The sequence below is a fragment of the Pongo abelii genome, chromosome 3 (assembly GCF_028885655.2).
Source record: "Pongo abelii isolate AG06213 chromosome 3, NHGRI_mPonAbe1-v2.0_pri, whole genome shotgun sequence".
NCBI lineage: Eukaryota > Metazoa > Chordata > Mammalia > Primates > Hominidae > Pongo > Pongo abelii.
The window spans coordinates 191,902,006-191,923,361 of NC_071988.2; the positions used below are offsets into that span (position 1 = coordinate 191,902,006).

The following is a 21,356-nucleotide window of genomic DNA, read 5'->3' on the forward strand; positions in this document are numbered from 1 at the left end:
CTACACCTTATTGCCTCTTTGATCTTCAGGCAACTATGGTTGAGTAAGCACTGGTTTAGCTATTAAGTACAATTTTCTTATTTAATGAACAATTAGTTAACAGTAAAACAGCAACTCTTATAAAGCTTAAATAATTTAAAGTGTATTTTTCATCTAAGAATTTAAGCACAATAACAAATACCCCCACCACAACGGAAACGAAATGGAGCCTAAGGTGTGTGCACACACCCCCATACCCAGCCCCAAACGTACACACACGGCAAGAAGGCATGTCCCTATAATGTGTCTAATGAGTAAATTCACTTTAACGTAAGCCTGAATGCAAATAATCTTCACCTTTGAGTGAATGCAAATATTCACCTTTGCCAGAATATAAGATGAATTTAAAACATTTTTAGGACATCTACGTTAAAAAAATCACTTCAAAAACTTCATTTTGAAGTACAAGCTGAATCCCCATCTTACCTCTGCTGGAATTTGGGGGTATAAATGTGCATGTATTCATGTGTGGATGAATGTCAGGGGGAGAGGAGGGAGGTGTGGCAGTGGGTAGCATGTGGAGGGCTTTTTTTACTCACATGTGAGCCATAGCAAAAGAGATCCATTCCCAATTCCAGCCCCATGCCATAATCACATTCATCATTAGCAAACTGCACAAAAGTCATCATTTCCTGAATGGGAGCAAAAGCTTTTAGTCTCTCCTCATCACTTGCAGCCTCAACTATTGTCTTGCAAATTCTCTTGAGGTCAGCTGAAAGAAACCAATAATATAAAAGATTATCTACACAGTTAGAAAATGAATCAGTCTTCAAAGGTAAGAAGATTATAAAGAGGGTTTTTCCTCCTAAGACTTTTTGTACTAGTACAACTTGTGCCACCTTGGGTAGTAATCTTCAGCACTCTAATTTAGAATGGCAATTTGGTAATTTTTGTACTTAGGATTCAAGCTTAAAAACAGGTTAACAAACATTTCTTTATTAGCGACTATGTCACAGGATTTAGTTCCAGTCAGGATTTTTTTTTTTTTTTTAGATGGAGTCTCGCTCTGTCGCCAGGCTGGAGTGCAGTGGCGTGATCTCGGCTCACTGCAACCTCTGCCTCCCGGGTTCAAGCAATTCTCCTGCCCCAGCCTCCCAAGTAGCTGGCACTACAGGCACACGCCACCATGCCCGGCTAATTTTTGTATTTTTAGTAGAGATGGGATTTCACCATGTTGGCCAGGATGGTCTTGATTTCTTGACCTCATGATCTGCCCACTTCAGCCTCCCAAAGTGCTGGGATTACAGGCGTGAGCCACCACACCCGGCTACAGTCATGATTTTTTTTAAAAGTCTATTCCATGGTGGTGATCATGAGTTTACATAAGCTTTAAAGATTCAGCAGACGAGTCCAAGGAGTTGGCAAACTTCGGCCAAACCTGGCTCACCCCATGTTTAACTGCCCTCAAACTAAATTTTTTTTCATTTTTAAATGGTTGAAAAATAAAACAAGAATGTAATAGATTATATAGCCCACAAAGTGTAAAACATTTACTATCTGGCCATACATGGAAAGTCTGCCAGCCTGGTTCATGCACTATATAGTTGCCTCTGTATCTGAGGGTTCTACATCCTTGGATTAAACCAAGTGCGGATTGAAATACTCAAAAAAAAATAAAATAAAACATACAGATTTTAAAAATACAGTATAACAACTATTTACATAGTGTCTACATTATATTAGGTATTCTAAGTAATCTAGAAATGATTTGAAATATACAGGAGGATGTGCGTAAGTTATGCAAATACTACACCAACTTATATGAGGGACTTGAGCATCAGATTCTGGGTATTCTTCGAGGTCCTGATACTAAGACAACTGGATTAAAAAACAATCCAAGGAGGCAAAATTTGTTCTTTTTGCCCTGTCCTACCTAAGTTAAGTTAAAAAAAATTACTGACTTGTGACTTGTGGTGAATTAAACCCAGAAAAAGACAACTATGTAAGAGAAAAGAAATCACTGCAGAATTAAATCTTTAACTAAAACCTTCACCAAAGTGGAAGAAGAGCAGCATGGCAAGCGTGCATTTGAGGTAAGAATAGAGAGAAAATGTCTAATATTTACCTAAAGAATATATTTTTACAAATTAACATTTCAATTTTGGCTTTCAAGATTTTTTTCATTCTTTCTGGATGTTAATGTACATCAGACTTCAGGATGCAAATGAGATGGAAGTATGAACAATATCTATTTAGACTTCCTTTTGACAAATTGTATGTCCTTTTTAACAAACAGTACTTCTTTGAGAATGAAAAGAATGGATATTATTCAAACAAACCAACAAAACATTTCCAAACAGGTGGCTGCTATACTGGGGGAGAGGAAGACTGGTTAAAACATTAACAATTATACTGAAGAATGATAGGTGACGTTAAATTATATGTATGAGACACAATGTTCTGATGATACCAACGAAAAACATAAGGTGTGATATTACCAAGGATGCACTGAGCACAGTGGCTCATGCCTGTAATCCTAGTGGGAGGATTTGGGAGGCCGAGGCAGGAGGATCGCTTGAACCCAGGAATTTGAGACCAGCCTGGGCAATGTGGTGAGACCCTGTCTCTACAAAAAATAGAGAAATTAGCTGGACTTGGTGGGGGACACCTGTAGTCCCAGCTACTTGGGAGGGTGAGGTGGGAGGATCACCCAGTGCAGGAGGTGCAGGCTGCAGTGAGCTGTGATCATGCCACTGCACTCCAGCCCAGGTGACAGAGTAAGACTCTGTCTCAAAAAAAAAAAAAAAAAAATTACCAAGGATGGTATTAAAAATATACTGTATACTAGTGCTTTTAACCCCAGTTTATGAATATCATTTGGTTCAGTCTTGATGACAGTACAGAATACATGCTGTTACCCAGTCACAAAATGTGTTTTGTTCCCTTTCCCACTTTTGGTGGACCAGTATCGCATTGAACAAATGGCAAACTGCACCACCTATGTTTCTAACTATCTATAAACAGCAGTGATGTATTTGTTGGTTTGAAACCTTTTACGAATTAAATTATTTTACATAAGCTTCATGACCTTCCTTTCTTCAGAAAAATCAGTGCTGATCATTTCAAGAAAACAGATGAGGCTTTCTCCAAAAAGCTCCTTAAGGATGGAAAATAAGTGGTTCCTCCCTGTACTCGTGGGTGTAACTGATTGATTAGCACCCTTAGAATCTCTCTCTCGCTGTGCTCCAGTCAGCCACTACAAATCAGCATGGGTATGGAAGTGAAGAATTTAATTAAAGTTTATCACTTTCCAGTATCATATTTTCTATTTTTACACCTGGCAAGTCACAGATGGGCTAAAAAGAATAAGCAACTTATGCGAATTACTGAGCTAGAAAAACACTGAAGAACAGAGATGAAAATATTCAGCTCACCATCAGTACAAGGAAAAATATGTTCTTCCAGCAATAAAACATTCTACAGAAATTTCATTTAACTGAAACCCAAACTTAAAGAACATGAGTGAAGCCTTAAATTAACTATTCAAAAATGATGACTTAAATGTTTCTACTCAAAATACTCAATTTAATAAGTTAGGAGTTTCACTGCTGAATTCTTACTATATCCCTGCCACTACTATCAACTAGAATACTTAAATTAAGCTACAGTAGTTCTGTCAAGGTAAAAATCAGGCAACTAGGCAGGCAACTCTTCTTACTTCGGATAGCAGTATGCACTCTACAGTCAGAAAACCAAGTATGAAAACCAGTGCCCTCAGCCGGGCATGGTGGCTCATGCCTGTAATCTCAGTGCTTTGGGAAGCCAAGGCAGGTAGATAACTTGAGGTCAGGAGTTCGAGACCAGCCTGATCAACATGGTTGAAACCCCATCTCTACTAAAAATACAAAAATTAGCTGGGCATGGTGATGGGTGCCTGTAATCCCAGCTACTCAGGAGGCTGAGGCAGGAGAATCACTTGAACCTGGGAGGCGGAGGTTACAGTGAGCTGAGACCCTGCCATTGCACTGCGGCCTGGGTGACAAGAGCGAAATTCCATCTCAAAAAAAAAAAAAAAAGAAAGAAAGAAAGAAAGAAAGAAAACCAGAGCCATTACTGACTAATGTTGAGCACCCTGGGTCTATTTCCTTTGTGAACATGGGAATAAGACCTACTTTAAGGAGTCGGGTGAGAATTAAATACATCACTTGTTATACTGAATCATGACACTGACATTTAAGAATTGCTCAATAAAAGGTATCTTATTTGCTAAGTTGAAGCGTTATTGTAAGAAGTTTCAAAGGGTTAAGAACAAACTTAGTTGTGATTTGCTAATCCTTGTCACATTAACAAACTGCCAGTCAATTATACCTCCTGGCAAACGACACTGGCAAGAGCAAGATTAGGTCCTTCACTCTTACGTTTTGCTACCACTTCAAAACTAATTAAATACAGAAGGATCTAATGCCTAGAATATTAGACTTGGATATATAACCCCAGAACCACAACTACCACAGGGTAACAGGCTTTGCTCCAGAGCACTACAATTTAACATCCATCACCCCAAAAGTTTTAGAGACTGCCCATCTCTACAACAAATGTGCTCAACCTTTCCCAAATGAGAGTAATCATGCTTTTTAAAGCTCTCTCTGTGAGCAGAGATACGAAGAGAAGATGACTTAGTGTAGAAGCAGAAGACTGACCAGTAGCTAGGGTCCACAATGGTCCCATCAGAGACCAATTGCCTCTGGTTTCAAAGAGGAGATATAGAACAGAACAGCCCGTCTAAGAGAAATACAATGTGGGTTACATTTTTTCCAGTATCCACATGAAAAAAGAAACAGGTGAGGCAGGAGAAGGAGCTAAAAAAAAAAAAAAAATAACAAAAAACAGGTGAAATTAAGATATTTTATTTAACCCATATTTCCAAAATAGTATTATGTCAACATATAATCAATGTAAGAAACATTTAATCCTGTTTTAATTTACAAACTTAAACTAATTAAAATTATACAAAATTACAGGCCAGGTTCAGTGGCTCATGCCTATAATCCCAACACTTTGGGAAGCCGAGGTGGGTCAATCACGTGAGCCCAGGAGTTCGAGACCAGCATGGGCAACAGAGTGAGACCCCCGTCTCTACAGGACAAAAAAAAAAAAAAAAACACCCACCAGTTAGCCAGGCATGGTGGTGCACACCTGTAGTCCCAGCTACTCAGGAGGCCGAGACAGGATAATTGCACCACTACGCTCCGTCCTGGGTGACAGAGTGAGACCCTGTCACAAAAAAAAAAAAAAAAAAGTAAAAAATAAATAAATACGAGTTACAAATTTTGTTGCAGTAGCCACCTGTGAGGCACTCAGCGGCCATCACACTGGACAGCTCAGCCACATTCATCTTCCCTATGGCACTCCTCTAAGTGGCAGGGGTACGGCAAAAACAGCTCCATATGAATAGCTGCCATCTAAGACATCTCTATCTACTGGTTGGAGACACTGCACAGTAAAATTTGAGAAGAACTGCTTTAGAGAACTGGTTTAAATGCAGATGTCCAGGTCACAACCCCAGAGACTGGTAACTACCAAGGCTAGTTAGTTCTGTTCTGAAAAACAGATGGCCAAATACGTGCGTTGGGCAGGAATATGTGGTTCCTTGAGAAGGTGCTAAGTTTGATTTCCCTTTAAGTTTTATCCCCCCAGAAGAGGATGATCAACAAAGGAATACCAGCAGGGCTGTTCACGATAAGGGAATGGAGACAAGGGGAAAGGAGTTGAGAAATGATTAATTCTCGATGTTTAATGCAGCAATAACTAGATTATGTGCAGTGGTCCATTTTCAAAGTGTTTTTATACTTACAGATGATGTAGTTCAGGATCTTGGGCTTCTGAAAGCTAAATCATTTTATATGCAGATGAAAAAATGTTCACAAAGAACCATGAAAACACACACGATTTCAATAATTACTATTTTGTAATTACAAGGTGACTGTAATGTCAAAGGTTCGGAAATAGTTCCCAAGAAGTAGGCAATAGGTTAAAATTCTGAAACCCCGTCTCTACTAAAAATACAAAAATTAGCCAGGCATGGTGATGGGCGCCTGTAATCCCAGCTACTTGGGAGGCTGAGGCAGGAGAATCGCTTGAACCTGGGAGGCGGAAGTTGCAGTAAGCCGAGATCGCGCCATTGCACTCCAGCCTGGGCTACAGAGCAACACTCCGTCTCAAAAAAAAAAAAAAAAAAAAAAAAAAAAAACTACCGAATTTTGAGCACCGAGGCAAGCATTTTGCTAAGTATTTTAATACTTGTTTACACCCCAAATTCCTTAATGAAGTGCATATAATAAACTTCATTTTACAGATGAAAAAGACAAGATTTCACGGGGTTAAATAATTTGTTGAAGGCCACACAGCTACGAACTCGGTTTTAATTCAGGAATGACTGACTCTAAAACCTAAGCTTACTCTTTATTACTAAGGTCTAGCGACTGTGTCAGAAAAGGTATATGGACACACCTACTTCCCAATATAAGCAAAACCTTTATTCACCTGCATTAATACATATGCACATGTTTACATATGAAATACATTACCATCTGTTTCAGGGAGCTCTCGGTACCCAACATCATTTTTATCTACTGGAACAACCAAGCCTGCACCATGAAAGGTCTTTGTCACAACCTACGTTAAAGAAAGGAATAAAATGTAATCATGGTAAGCAGACATCAAAAAAAAAATCCCCAAATACATAAACCCTCAACACTTCTGCCAAAAATTCAATGACATTTTATTTCAGTAAATTTGGACTCCAGGGTAAAAATTTAACACTATTCTTTTCTTGAAAATTAGCTAAAAGTTAAACATTTGAAGTAATCACAGAACAGTGAAATAATTGGCTTTTCTTAATTGCGCCAGTCACTTGGAAGTCTGCATCCTGATTTGTTAAGGAAGAACCCAATACATCCTAGAAGGCAAGCCAAAATATCGGTTTCCTCTAAGGCCAAAGTACCTTCTGGTAGAAAGCACAGAGGAACCTGGGTCTAAAAGAAAAAGAGTAAGAAACAGTTCTTGTCAGCAAGAAGATATGGTAGGACAGAACTCCTCTCACCCATCCTGCCAAATTCAGACCCCCCTATTTTTACCTGGAATATTTAGGCTTCTCTGCAAACTTCCCAAAAGTAAGGCAGTTTCTAGGTTTGTGGTGTCCCTTATGGAGGCAAATCACATAACCAGTGAGCTTTTATTAAGTGGTAGTCTTCAAAGACAAAAACAGGCCCAACTACAACTACCACCATAACCCTTCCAGTTTCCATTCTTCCTTTAGCTCATGTTAGTGACATTATTTTTAGGTCCTTCCTTAGCAAAACATCTGTACAAATATTCCACTTCTTTGTGCAATTCAGTGAGAAGCTTCCAAGGCAGAGGAAGGACACAATCCAAAAACCAAACTCCAATTTTAAAGGCTTCTCACCTAAGTCTCTATATCTTAAAGATTTTTTTCTCTCTAATCTCCCTATTCTCCCAGTCTCTTGCTTCTTTCATTATCCTTTATTAAGCTGCCAGAAAGGGCAGATTATTCAAAGGAAGTTATCAGACAACTGCTTACCACTTGGGAAAAAAATGAAGTCATTGTCTTCTATGTTAATCTTTCTATCAAGATAATCTGCAGCTGGATTTCAGAATTAAATGTAAAAATAAAGCCATACACATATACACCATGGAATACTATGCAGCCATAAAAAAGGATGAGTTCATGTCCTTTGTAGGGACATGGATGAAGCTGGAAACCATCATTCTCAGCAAACTACTACAAGGACAAAAACCCAAACACCGCATGTTCTCACTCATAGGTGGGAATTGAACAATGAGAACACATGGACACAGGGTGGGGAACATCACACACCGGGGCCTGTCGTGGGGTGGGGGTAGGGGGGGAGGGATAGCATTAGGAGATATACCTAATGTAAATGACGAGTTAATGGGTGCAGCACACCAACATGGCACATGTATACATATGTAACAAATCTGCACATTGTGCACATGTATCCTAAAATTTAAAGTATAATAAAATAAATAAAAAATAAAGCCATAAAACTGCTAGAAGGTAAATTTTAAAAAATAATTTTGTGATAGAGAAGAGTTGACTACATAAAAAGTCTATCCAGTGAAATCAAGTATACAAGACAAATTAACTGATAAAATATATCTGCAAAATGTAACAGTAAATAAAAATTAATGTCTTTAAACTATAAGGGAGTCTAACAAAGGAAAAGACTAAAATCCAAATTAGAACACATGTAAGAAAAAGACTAATTCTAACCCTGATAGAGATATGGGCAGAGTTCAGGCAGTTAAAAAAAAACACAGTGGCCAACAGAGAAAAGTATTTAACGTCCTTTATAATTAAAGAAATGCTAATTAAAACTGCAGAATTTTATACCTACCAGCACGGAAAAAACTAAAAAGACTAAAGAAAACCCCACAAAATTAGAAACAAGCAAAGAAAAACTACAAACACACATACACACACGCAAACTACTTTGGACCTGGCAATACTACGTCTAGGAATTTCTTCTAAAAAAATAACCAGATAAGTATGAGAATAAAGGTATAAAAGGATATCTGTGGCAGGACTGTATTTGTGAAAAATCTTGAGCAACCCAAACTTTGAACATAAGCACAGAATTCTGCAGCCACTCAAAATTATGAGGTAGATCTTAAATTGGCAATATGAAATTATAAACATACCATATTCCTAAGTGTAAAAAGCAGGACATAAAGCACTAATAAGGAAAGAAAAAGACAGCAGTGCTATAGTTGCCAACTCAGGCTGAACAACATAAAGAATGACGGTAATATGTTCAGATTTTTCACAGATGATTACCTGTACTAATTGTCCATGAAGAGGAATCAATTAAGAAGTCATCAGAATTGTAATTTTATTAAGAAATTAAGAAGAATAAGATTACAAATTTAGGAAAACTGCATAGGGGTGGGTGACATCCTGAAGCATCAGATCACAGGTGGATGGAGTGCCACACCGTCATTTTACGCATCATTTAACTAGTGTTCCTTATGAAGAAATCTAGGTATGGAAAAGGTGAAGTGGCAGAGAGCCAATTAGTAAGAAGATGGGATGGAAAGAATGCTAAATATGGAAAATATGAAGTTGGGTTTTACATGTGTCATTTAAGATTTTGGACAAGACACAAAACCTCTATAACCCTCAATTTACTCATCTATAAAATAGGATAATTCCAACTTTGCAGATTTGTTGTAGGGAGTCAAATAATATAACTTGTAAAGACTCTGCATTCCAAAGTACGCTAAGTTACTGTCAGTATAAAAACACTGATTTCTAGTGTGCTGCACAGTGCTCTATCACACTAGAGTGGAAATATTCTTACGCTCACACACAAGGACAAAGCCACTAACTCAAATATACTAGTGGAATTTCTTCAGTAGAAAAATATGAATTCAATGAAGATCTCACAAAAACAATAAAAGAGCAACCTTACATATAACAGAAAAGGGTTTGAAAGTATAGTCATTAACAGGGGAGGATTAAAAACATGATTGTCTTGAAAGTTCTTTTTTGTCTTTGTTTTTACCAGCTGTTTTTGTATAAAAAACAAATACTAAAATGAAACTTCATAGGGGAGGGGTCTAGGATAAAAATATCTATGAAATTTAAACCTCAATCATATCTTCTTTATGGGGAAGAATTAAGAAAATCTCCTCTGAAATAAGTCATAGCTTGTGGTAGAAAAATAAAAAAAGACTGATTAAATAATTTGCTAACAGCTATTATGTGTACGGATGCTCAGACTAGTCAAAATAAATTAGAAATACATTAACTAGGTTACAAATGCTACGCTTCCTCCTAGTCACAAGGTGGGAGAAGCTTCCTGCGATAACCAGAAAGGTAAATGGCAATATAAAATCTTCATTTTTAAAATGCCATATTACAATGGGTTTCATTAAAATGTATGTTTTAAGAAACTTTCCAGTCTATAGGACTAAAGAGTGCCTAGAGCTTGATACAAATATCACGCCTGCAGCTGAGTCAAGACCAGAGAAGGAACTGAAGTAGGATTTAATGCCTAAGTAGACTAAGGTACTTCATTACCAGTGCTAGTTTATTAAGGAATAGCAAGTTCTCCATTTAGCTTAGAACATTCAGATGAACCAGCAAGGGCAGACAAACAGTGAGAGGCTCGAGGAGACGAGGGAGCCCTCATTCCAGTAACAAATGTTTTTTTTGTTTTTGTTTTTTCCCCAGAGGCCATAAGAACAAACTCCTATAGAATTCTCATTTACTCCAAACCAGAAATCTTCCAGCTTGTCATTAACTTACTCTGAAATCTATAGCTGAAAAACCAAAAGAATCCAACACTAAGAAGTATTTGCTCCTTTACAAAATACTCCCCTCACACTGCAGACGTTAGGAGAGACGCAAAAGGAAATGATAGGATTAATAAGGAAAAAGAAAGAAGCACTGCTTATGTACACGTTTACTGGAGAAAATGTATGTATGTAAATTTCATCATGTACAAAGCAGCTTTCACTTAACTTTATGAAGTGATTAACTGATAAACAAGATTAAAAGAGTGGTAAGTACTGGCATGAGTTATTCAACCACAGCAGTGATATCACCAGTTGTTCAACTCAATCAGTGTACCAACCCAAAGGAGCCATCTGACTCCTGTTTCAATGCCATCCTCTTTCAGTGCCATCCTCCTAGCACCCCTGAGGGACAGCATCCAGCTCTTAAGATAGGGCTAGGGAAGAGAAGGGTAAAGTAAGAGATGGGAAGGAATCAAGAAGGGAAAACAGAGACCAACAGGTTGAAATCATACTTTCTTATCTCTGTGTTTCATCTTCATGGTTCTCTGTTCAAGTGAGTACCCCAGTTCTCTGGCTGCTTCTGTGAGTTTTTCATCTATGTTTTTCAAGAGATTGATTTTCTTTTTATCTGTTACTTCTTTAAGTTTTTTCGTCAAAAATAATCTGAAAAAGAAGTAAAAGTCCTCATTATGTGGCAGGCCACTGTACTAAGTACAAAGACGTTTGGAAGTTGAGCCAAGGTAAAAATGTCAAATTCCATGCAAGAACAGGCCCACAGAATAATTACCAACACTTCTCTCAAAATCCCTAATAGTAAGAGAAAAGCAATATTCATAAAAAACTGCCAGTCAGAGAAACAGCAAATACGATTCAAATTTATATTAGTACTCTAATGTCTACAATAAAGGTATAAGGGATATTTACGAAGCTGAGATTACTCAAGGTTTAAACTGATACTAAGATATGGCATACTACTTTGGAGGAGTCTGACCTAACAGAAAAAAAAGTAGACATCAAAAAAAAGTAGACATCAAAAAAATTTTTCAGGCCAGGCTCAGTGACTCACGCCTGTAATCCCAACACTTTGGGAGGCCGAGGCGGGCGGATCACAAGGTCAGGAGATGGAGACCATCCTGGCTAACACGGTGAAACCCCATCTCTACTAAAAATACAAAAAATTAGCTGGGCCTGGTGGCAGGCACCTGTAGTCCCAGCTACTTGGGAGGCTGAGGCAGGAGAATGGCGTGAACTCGGGAGGCGGGGCTTGCAGTGAGCCGAGATAGCGCCACTGCACTCCAGCTTGGGCCACAGTGCAAGCCTCCATCAAAAAAAAAAAAAAAAAAATTTTCAGGGTCCGAGCGTGGTGGCTCATGCCTGTAAACCCCAGCACTTTGGGAGGCCGAGGTGGGCGGATCACTCAGGTCAGGAGTTGGAGACCAACCTGGCCAACATAATGAAACCCTGTCTCCACCAAAAATACAAAAATTAGCCGGGCATGGTGGCATGCACCTGTATTCACAGCTATTTGGGAGGCTGGGGCACGAGAACCACTTGACCCTGGGAGGTGGAGGTTGCAGCCAACCAGTCAGCCGAGATCGTGCCACTGCACTTCAGCCTAAGACTGTTTCAAAAAAAACCTTTTTTTTTTTTTTTCGAGATGGTGTTTCATTCTTGTTGCCCAGGCTGGAGTGCAATGCTCACTGCAACCTCCGCCTCCTGGGTTCAAATGATTCTCTTGCCTCAGCCTCCCGAGTAGCTGGGATTACAGGTACATGCCACCACGCCCAGCTAATTTTTATATTTTTAGTGGAGACAGGGTTTCACCATGTTGGCCAGGCTGGTCTTGAACTCCTGACCTAAAGTGATCCATCTGCCTTGGCCTCCCAAAGTGCTGGGATTACAGGCGTGAGCCACTGCCCCGGCCTTTTTTTTTTTTTTTTTTTTTTCCATTTTTAAAGAGACAGGACACTATTATAACACTTAAGGTCAATAGATTTTTTTTTTTTAATGAAGTTTGTTTTAAGAAAAATTTAGAAAACATAAAAGGAAAGCAAAGCTACTTTGTAAGCTTATACAAAAGCATAATCTAAAGTAGTTCTCAAAAGTATTTGAATATATAGCACATTAATGCCACTTATGGAAATAATTTAATATTTTGTCATAAACAGGTTAAAGATTTTTGCCATCAATGTAAAAGGTCAGGAGTAAAATGAAGAGCGGGAAGGGTGTGCCAGACTCCCAGGAAGAAAGTTGAGGGAGTAACAACTCCTAGGAAGAAACTCACTTCTATTCACTGCCAACATCTGAGAGTTTGTAGTATTCCCTACAACACTGTTAGGGACTTAGAACATTTATAGTGGGTGCTAGTCTTAGCTTCATTGTACTTATCAGGGAAAAAAAAAAAAAGGCACAGAGGATAATCAACTTACCCAAGTTGAGAGAGCTAATAGATTAAACCAGTAGAGTTATCAGTAGAACTGGTAGATTAAAATGCCACAGAAACCCAAGCCATCAAAATCTAACTTCTGATTACAGCACACAGTTACACTAAATCTTACCTTCAATTATTACCAGCTGTATGTCTAGAGGATATGTTTATATCAACCATAAAATACAGATTTGATCATGTCAGTCCTATGTGAATCGATCTTTACAGTCTTCCTCAACACTCTGGCATGGCAATATAGCCATTCAAGTACCCTGTGCCACGTATTTTCACACTTTCACACACATACTGCTCCCTTACCTAAAACATCCTTCTTCCCATTCTTTCTAGTAAGTTCTTAGGCATCCATCAAAGCCCACATAAAATATCCTCTTTTACCTCTGCCACTATTGAAGGCACTTGGTAGCTGCCTTCCCATACATATGACATTATTATGACTATCTCTGTAAGTTTTTGTCTCTGCAGAAACCTACTCTAACACTTTACTGTGTGATGCTTAAAGATAAGGTGTGATGTGCAACTGAAACCATAACCATGAACATGAACATTTTGTGGTGTGACTTTAAATCCATTTAATGCAAATGAATTTGTACCCATGCACGTTATATGGCATCATGCAATGGCCCTTTGGAAATAGTGGTTTACTAAGTTACATAGATGTAAGTGTTGAAACTTACATATCAAATTCATTACATAACATTATGAAAAAAAAGCTATTGTGCTCACAGTGGTATTACAAGTTTCTCAATCTAATTTTTGTTTGAAACCCTGAATTTTAACACTGGCAAAAAATATAGTCAGTCAGTTGTTTTCTTTGGTTCATTTGAGAGAATTTCTGCCAGTATCTAGACCCAAATAACCAGTTTGTCAATGAGTCACTCTTTTTTTTTTTTTTTTTTGCATTCCAATCTTGGGTTTATTCAACACAATTCTTCCACTTTACACAACAAAGTACAAACACAATGTCATCTAAAATGCTACAAAGGTATAAAACTCAAAGAGAAATTTTATAGTACTGACTGTACAATAAAAGCAAAAAATAAAAAAAAATAAAAAAAAAATAAAAGCAACGTACGTGTTGCCAAGATAACCTGAAAGACCACCATGAAGGACAGGCACAACCATGGCTGCATGATGACCCCACAGAGCTGGCTCTTAACTCACTCGCCAATTTCAGAGTAGGGTGGTGGGGTGGGGTGTGTGCATGGGTGCACGGACAGACAGAACCATGCGCAGCAACTACCATGGGTGAGAGGATCTTTAGGGGTGTGTGACCCTTGAAGTCGGAAGAGGCCTCGAGAGGCCGGGCCTAACAGGGTTGGCAGCTGCACTAAAGCCTGGGGCGGCTCCCTTTCCAAAAGGACACTGCCCAGCGACAGCAAGGGCACGGCCTGGCCACCATCCCAGGTCATAAGGGAAGGGAAAAGTGTGCTCCCAGACAGGCAGGGTCAAAGCACCCCCAAGAGCCTCACTTGTCCCTGGTGGCTCTGCCACTGAACTGACTCTTAGAAACTGGAAATGGGTGAGCTTTCCAGCCAGAAAACTGGAGGGAATCTTGACAGGCACACAGTCAATGAGTCACTCTTTCTAAAAGTGGGGAAAAGTTCATCTCAAAACTCAATCATATAAGGGCTTTTTTTTCCCTTGAGACAAACCACAGTACTTCAGTATGAGAAACGCTTTCTATGTATTTCCTATTTCATCCCAGAATGTTAAAGAGATGCACTCAATGGTAGACACCTAATACATGTATACTCCATCACTGACATTTTTCAGGCACAGGGTCTTGCTATGTCATTTAGGATGAACTTGAACTCCTGGGCTCGAGCAATGCTCCCACCTCAACATCCTGAGGAGCCACCATGCCTGGCTCCATCACAAACATTTTTAAATACATTTGCATGTTACTGCTGTGAATAATGCAATGACTGCTGCTACTCTGGTGGCACTATCTTGATTCCTGCCAAGGTGACAACAGTATTATCCACTATTAACTTTGTGCCATTGGTGCAAAAATAACATTTTATTATCACAAATAGTTTTGACCCTAAGGGTCCCTAACCCAAGGTCAAAACTATTTACCCCAGTTATTTTAGGAAGAAAAATAAGGCAGAAGGAAAAAAAAAATCATTCCTAACTTTGTTGTTCAAAGTTATTTAAGAATTATGTTTACTTCCACATGCATTAGACAGTATGAAATGGAATCATTCTACACTATTGTTATTTGCCCACTTCATAACAAATTCAACAAATCAATACCAAAGTATTACAGTATATGGATAGTTTATATTTACCTAATCTTCCCTATTGCTGGATATGTTGCCAATTTTTCATTTGATAAACAATCTGTAATACACATATTTCTGTACCTGTCCAAAATCCCTTTAATAAACAGCTAGAAGTGAAATTGCTAACTTAAGGGTATAAATGTGTACTTTACATAGTACCTGACAATGTCACCTATCAAGAAATCTTAGAATATGGTTGGTTAAACATTTTTCAAACTGCTTTCTACAAAAGTTTTACCAATTAACACATCAGTAAGGGTTCTTATACCCTAACCATCATTTAACCATTCTTTAACCTTTAAAAAAAAAATCTTTGCTGGCTAAATTTGCATTTCTTTAGTTACTATTAAATCTTGCAGACACAAGATTTAATAACTAAAGACAATAAAAATGTGTTGATCAAAGGTATGCCTTGAAAGACCTTACTCAGTCTGCCATAAAAATAAATTTTAAAATATATAAAGAAATTAAGTGTTCTGATTAGCTGATTTAAGGAGGTAGTACCTAAAAAACTAAACCCGTTATAATACTTTAAAACTACTAAAATAGTTATATCTCAAGTAATTTTTTACCCATTTTCGAGATAAATTATTGGAGGTAGTTCCTCAAATACTCACTTGCTGATCTTCACCTAAATTATAAATATTATCACCCATGTATTTTTTTTTCTTTTTCATTGTCTCTGTTCTCCAATTAGCTAAAAAAAAAAAAAAAAAAACCAGAAGAGTCTTGGTTTGTGTTAGATGACCACTATTATCTTTCTTTTTAAAAAGATTCAAACATGACATATAATACAAATGAAAGCTAGGCTTGTTTTTTTTAAAAAGAGACAGTCTCGCTATGTTGCCCAGCCTGAAAAAATTAGGTGTTTTTACATGCCAAGGTATTTATAGAATTAATATTTATGGAGCATCTAGTATGGGGCAGATACTGTGCACAAAACAAACCCTCTGCCCTCGTGGAACTTACATGCTAGTGCAAGAGACAGACAATAAGCAAGAAAACAACAATAGTTTCTAATAAAGATGGCACCAATTTAAATTGATAAATCCGAAGAGTTTAAAAGAAGTTATAAATTACAAATACCAAGCAACATTTTAAAGGAAACTGAGAGGTATTAGAAAAGAAAGAACATTTCTGGACATCTACAATGTAGCTGCCTTGTAGATACACCAGTATGTACGTAGCATAGTCTAGTGGTTGTAGCAGGTTGATTTAGTTTGAATTCGCTTTACTGCAAATTTGTATTATCAAATCACAGGGAACAACAGCCCTTTAAAGAGACAGTACTAAAAGAGGTCAAAGAAAAGATAATCTCCTTGTATTTGAAGTGGTAAAGTTTGCTTTCTTCATTACAATGCAAACTACACAGCCACTGACAAATAAAATGGCTTCAAGTCATGTCTGTGGCTGATATAGCACAGACTGGCTCACTCAGCTCTATTCCAACCCCTTCCCCATGAAAGTTCGCTGCATTTCCCATACTACTCTTTAGCTCAGGCTCCACATGGGACCTATCTTCTTCCAAGCAGCTGCAATACTTTGAAATCTCAGAGGCAGAAGAGATACCAGGTGGAGGCTGTGCTTCCACGCTCTCCATCAGTGAGCACAGGTGTAGAGGCATCTGATGGTTCTGCAGCAGCTGTAGCTGAAATCCCAGCACCTGGTTCTTAGCTTCATGGGGGCTGAGAGGCAAAGGGTAGGGCATCCATTTACCTGGCCCAGATTATACCAAAGATAATGTGGTCCTAGAGCCACTCATTGTGGCAGCAGTTCTCGATTTCCCAGCTTCCTGATGGTGGCAGAGACAAAATCCACTGTGAGCCACACAACTGTCATTCCTGGAAGCTCAGCCTGCTCCCTCAACCCTTCCAAGGATTTTATGACCACCTCTTTTTACTTTACTAAGCCTTTCTGTTCGAACTATACATAAGAAATGAACTCTTAACAAATGTTTAAAATCAGATGTCTAACAAAACTGTTGATGTTGCCATGGAACACCTGAGATCAAGTATTATTTTCATTAAGTAAAATAGTTACATAAGAGGTGTATTTTTTTGGTGAAGAGTGACAAAAATAACAGTATAGATAAGACTACCTGCAAAAGTCATGGAAATTATCTCTAGAAATCTACAATTATGGGCTTGTCCCAAATCCGCTTTGTTTTTTTTGGAGACAGTCTCACTCTGTCACTCAGGCTGGAATGCAGTGGCGCAATCTCGGCTCACTGCAACCTCTGCTTCCCTCATTCAAGCGATTCTCCTGACTCAGCCTCCTAAGTAGCTGGGATTACAGGTGTGTGCCACCATGCCCCCAGCTAATTTTTGTATTTTTAGTAGAGATGGGGTTTCCCCATGTTGTCCAGGCTGGTCTCAAACCCCTGACCTAAGCGATCTGCCCACCTCAGCCTCCCAAAGTGCTGCAATTACAGGTGTGAGCCACTGTGCCCAGCCCCTCAAACCCCCTTTGTAATGGACTAATATAGTATAAACATTGTAAATAAATATAAGAGAAATTGAAACAAAATATTCTTACTTGACTGCAGCAAATACATTATCTCCATTTGGAACAATTATGCAATTTTTCTTTGCTTCATTTATACCAACATATACAGGAAGTTCATCAGGAGAATCCCTGTGTAAGCAAAAGACATTAAAAATTTAGCTGCCCGTAATTTATATTATCAGGCAAGTGGGATTTCAGGTCTACAGACAACAATTTAGACCTTTTTTTTTTCCTTTTTTGAGGCCTTTTTTTTTTTTTTTAAATCATACCAAAGTTTATCGATTACATCAAACAAAAATGTCTGTAATGGAAAAGGCAAGTTGCAGTCATAAAAGAAGGCATTCACATTCATTTTAGAAAGCAACAACGTAGATGTAAAAAATTGCTTAAGTGAAAAAATGTAATATTGCAGTCCCATTTTGGAAGCTGAAAAATTGCCAACACGCATAAAATCTGCACATTTACATACTGCATGTTTAAAAATTCCATCACTAAAGTATTATAAATGTTACAAAGTTATGCTTACATTTATACTGTTGCTGGTGTACATGTAGTAGATATGGAATGAATGTTTTCAGTTTAGTAGGTAGCGTCCTCAAATAATGGACAACAGTTGTGAAAATTACAAAGACATTTCAATAGCTCAAGGTTATTCAAATTATAGGTACATCATCCTATTATTACACTTTTTTCCCTTTCTCTGTCACAAATAGGATGATTACATTGTAGTGGTAGGAATACTGCATGGTCTACTTCAAATTATTTGATCTGCTAACTCCACACTAGTCATTTTTTAGCTCTTCAGTAAAATACCTTTTAAAAAGGAAAGCCAGGTCCCTCCCAACGATCTAGGTTGACACCTTTTTTATAAGGGCATTTTTTTTTTTTAATTGAAACAAATTTGCCAGTTTTAAGTTCCAAGTTTCTTAGGAATATCTATGATAAATCTTATACAATAAAACCTAAAACTAAGATTCTTAGGACCTAGTTGCTTTTATACCCAAATACAAAAAAAAAAAAAGGAAAAACAAGAAGAAGGATTGTAAAACATTAGAGATGAAAGGATCCTATTCACGTATATAACCAAATCCTTTTATTTTAAAATTGAGGAAACAGATACTGAGAGGTTAAATTACTCAGCCAAGGGCCTAGTAAGTTAGGACCTTGGCTACAGTATAATTCAATTCCTAGCCGCATGTGCATTCTACTGTACTACAACACTTCTTCCTGGGCACATTCCTTCTATTACCTTACATTTAATCTTCACTTTAAAGGATAGCATCTCTACTGGTACAAGCGGACAAGGTATTTTCCTCCTGGAGTTTCTCTATTTCTAAGTATTTTGCATGCATTCATTTAATTCTCATAATATTCCTATCAGGTACGTACAGTTATCCCTATTGTTACAAGACAGGAAACCGAGTCACAGAAAGTCACAGTCAGTAATGATACAGGGTCACACAGATAATAAACAAGAGGACCAGTGTGACTCCAGAGACCACTCTTAACTACCAGTTGCCACTCTGGCACCTGGAAGCACACGGCTTATTAAGCACAGCTGCTCTAAATTATCTTTCTTGGGCCAAAAGAGCTCTTCTGAACCCAAAAGGGAAAAAAAGTTCACAAGGAAAGGAAAAACTGGTGAGATTAAATGTAAAGAGTTTACCCACCCTAGGGAAGGTTAAAATGGTAACAGCAAGAACAACAGATGGCTCATATATCCACCAACAGGGGAAAATATGCCTTTCACCTTGGGTGAGGCTAGTGAATAACTATTTATCCTCATTAGCAGGACAGCAGCTGTATTTTAGAGGGGAAGAAAAGATCCTTTACCTGAAATACCCCATGTGGTACTGAGTTTTATTATCTCCAATAATAATGGTCTGGAATTCAGGAGGATCATAGTAAAACCTCCAATGAAGGTTAAAATTCAGGCCTGTTGATTTTTTCTTTGTTTTATGTTTTCCAGCAAGGATATCATAAGGACCAACTAACTGAAGTCCAAGGCTTGCAGAAAGTGAATCTATAAAGAAAATAAATTTAAACAATACTTTCTGGAGACAGATAGGAAATAATGCTTTTAGTTAGTAAACTATTTCTAAGCAATTGTCTTTAAAAAGTTTCTAAACTAAAAGAAAATCTTGAGTTATGTGTGAAGATGTCAGTTATAAACATTCAATGGAAAAGAAGTCAGAGTAACAGGAAAAGTGGTATTTACGTTTAGGATTTCCTCTTAAATTTACCACTGAATTAGCCTAACATTTCAAACATTCCTGTTGTTTCTTATTTTAGCCAAAGAAAGACTGGTTTGTACTCCTATAGGCCCATTACCACACTGCAGTTAGCCTCAAATACTTGTAGTACACACAGGTTAAGGGAGAGAAAGATAGCAAAAATGTGTGGATTAAGAGTAGTAAAAAACAGGCCAGGCGTGGTGGCTCACACCTGTAATCCCAGCATTTTGGGAGGCTGAGGAGGGCTGATCACCTGAGGGCAGGAGGAGACAAGCCTGGCCAACATGGCAAAACCCCATCTCTACTAAAAATACAAAAATTAACTGGGTGTGGTGGCTCACACCTGTAATCCCAGCTATTGGGGAGGCTGAGGTACAAGAATCACTTGAACCCTGGAGGTGGAGGTTGCAGTGAAACGAGATCGTGCCATTGCACTCCAGCCTGGGTGACAGGGTGAGACTCTGTCTCAAAAAAAAGTAAAAAACATTTCTATCCCCTTTCCTCTACCTCAGCTAATCACAGCAGATTCCTCTGACTCTTTGACAATCTATTTGGCCAACCCTAACCCTGGATGACTCCATCTTCCTTCTCTATTCACAGATCACAGACAGGGAGTGTTCATAAACCACAAAGATACGAAGTCTGTGCAAATGTACAATGCATAACTTCAAATGGGTCCTTACTTCTAAGATGGAGGGAAGCACCCCAGACAGGACCCAGTTTTACAAGGAGGCAAGGATGAAGAAAGCAAAAAAATTCCTTGAAGAGGTAATAACATGAACAGAAGCATGGAGATAACTTGACAGGAAAAATAGTTCAGCTTAACTGAAGCTTAGGAGAGCAAACACTAATTTTTAAAGCATGAAGAAAACTAAAACCATCCATCTCATTAGCCAAAGATAACAGTTAATAGTCTATTATACAGTAACAAATTTCCATACTCTCCACTCCCATGAACAGATACAAATATGTAACAAACTGAGAAGCGTTGTTTTGTAATCTGCTTTTGTCCTCCATCCTGTCCCATTTAAATGTTCTGAATATTTTTCCATGCTATTCAATGTTATTTGACATGATTTTTTAATAGGGCATGATACTGCATTACAAAGAGGTAACCATCTATTCTCTTACTGAGGGATATTTACTATTTCTTTTTTCTGTCCTAAAATGTTTCAGTGAACATCTTTGCTAACAAATGTTTGTATACAGGCATGACTATTTTTAAAGAAACAGCTACACAGTTCTGTTTTGATCTATTGGCAAAATTCAGAACATGTATCAATATACATTTCTATCAATGGTGTATGACAGTGCTTACTAGTTAAAAAATTTAAATAGTATAGTGCAAAGTAATGATCACAGCCCATTAACAGTTTCTTTATCCTTTCAGAGACAACATAAGCACACAGAAAAGTATACAGGGATATGTGTGTACTCCCTCTCCCCACCACCCCTTTTTTTAAAAAAATACTAATGGTAGCATACTCTATACACTCTTCTTTTTCACTTAACGTATTTCAGGCATGATAGTTTATTATTTCCTAAAAATCTGCTTCATGCTTT

At 38.0% G+C, this 21,356-nt stretch overlaps 1 protein-coding gene across 1 annotated transcript in view; it reads right to left on the reverse strand.

Moving 5' to 3' along the window:
• Window positions 1-21,356, reverse strand: part of LOC100433735 (histone PARylation factor 1) — a 28,290-nt gene that overhangs the window by 1,640 nt on the left and 5,294 nt on the right. The window contains exons 3-7 of the mRNA XM_024246265.3: window positions 19,393-19,582; window positions 17,590-17,688; window positions 10,833-10,983; window positions 6,567-6,654; window positions 579-751 (exon numbers count right to left, since the gene is read on the reverse strand). Coding sequence (XP_024102033.1) covers window positions 579-751; window positions 6,567-6,654; window positions 10,833-10,983; window positions 17,590-17,688; window positions 19,393-19,582 — 701 coding nt within the window. The remainder of the gene's footprint in view (window positions 1-578; window positions 752-6,566; window positions 6,655-10,832; window positions 10,984-17,589; window positions 17,689-19,392; window positions 19,583-21,356) is intronic.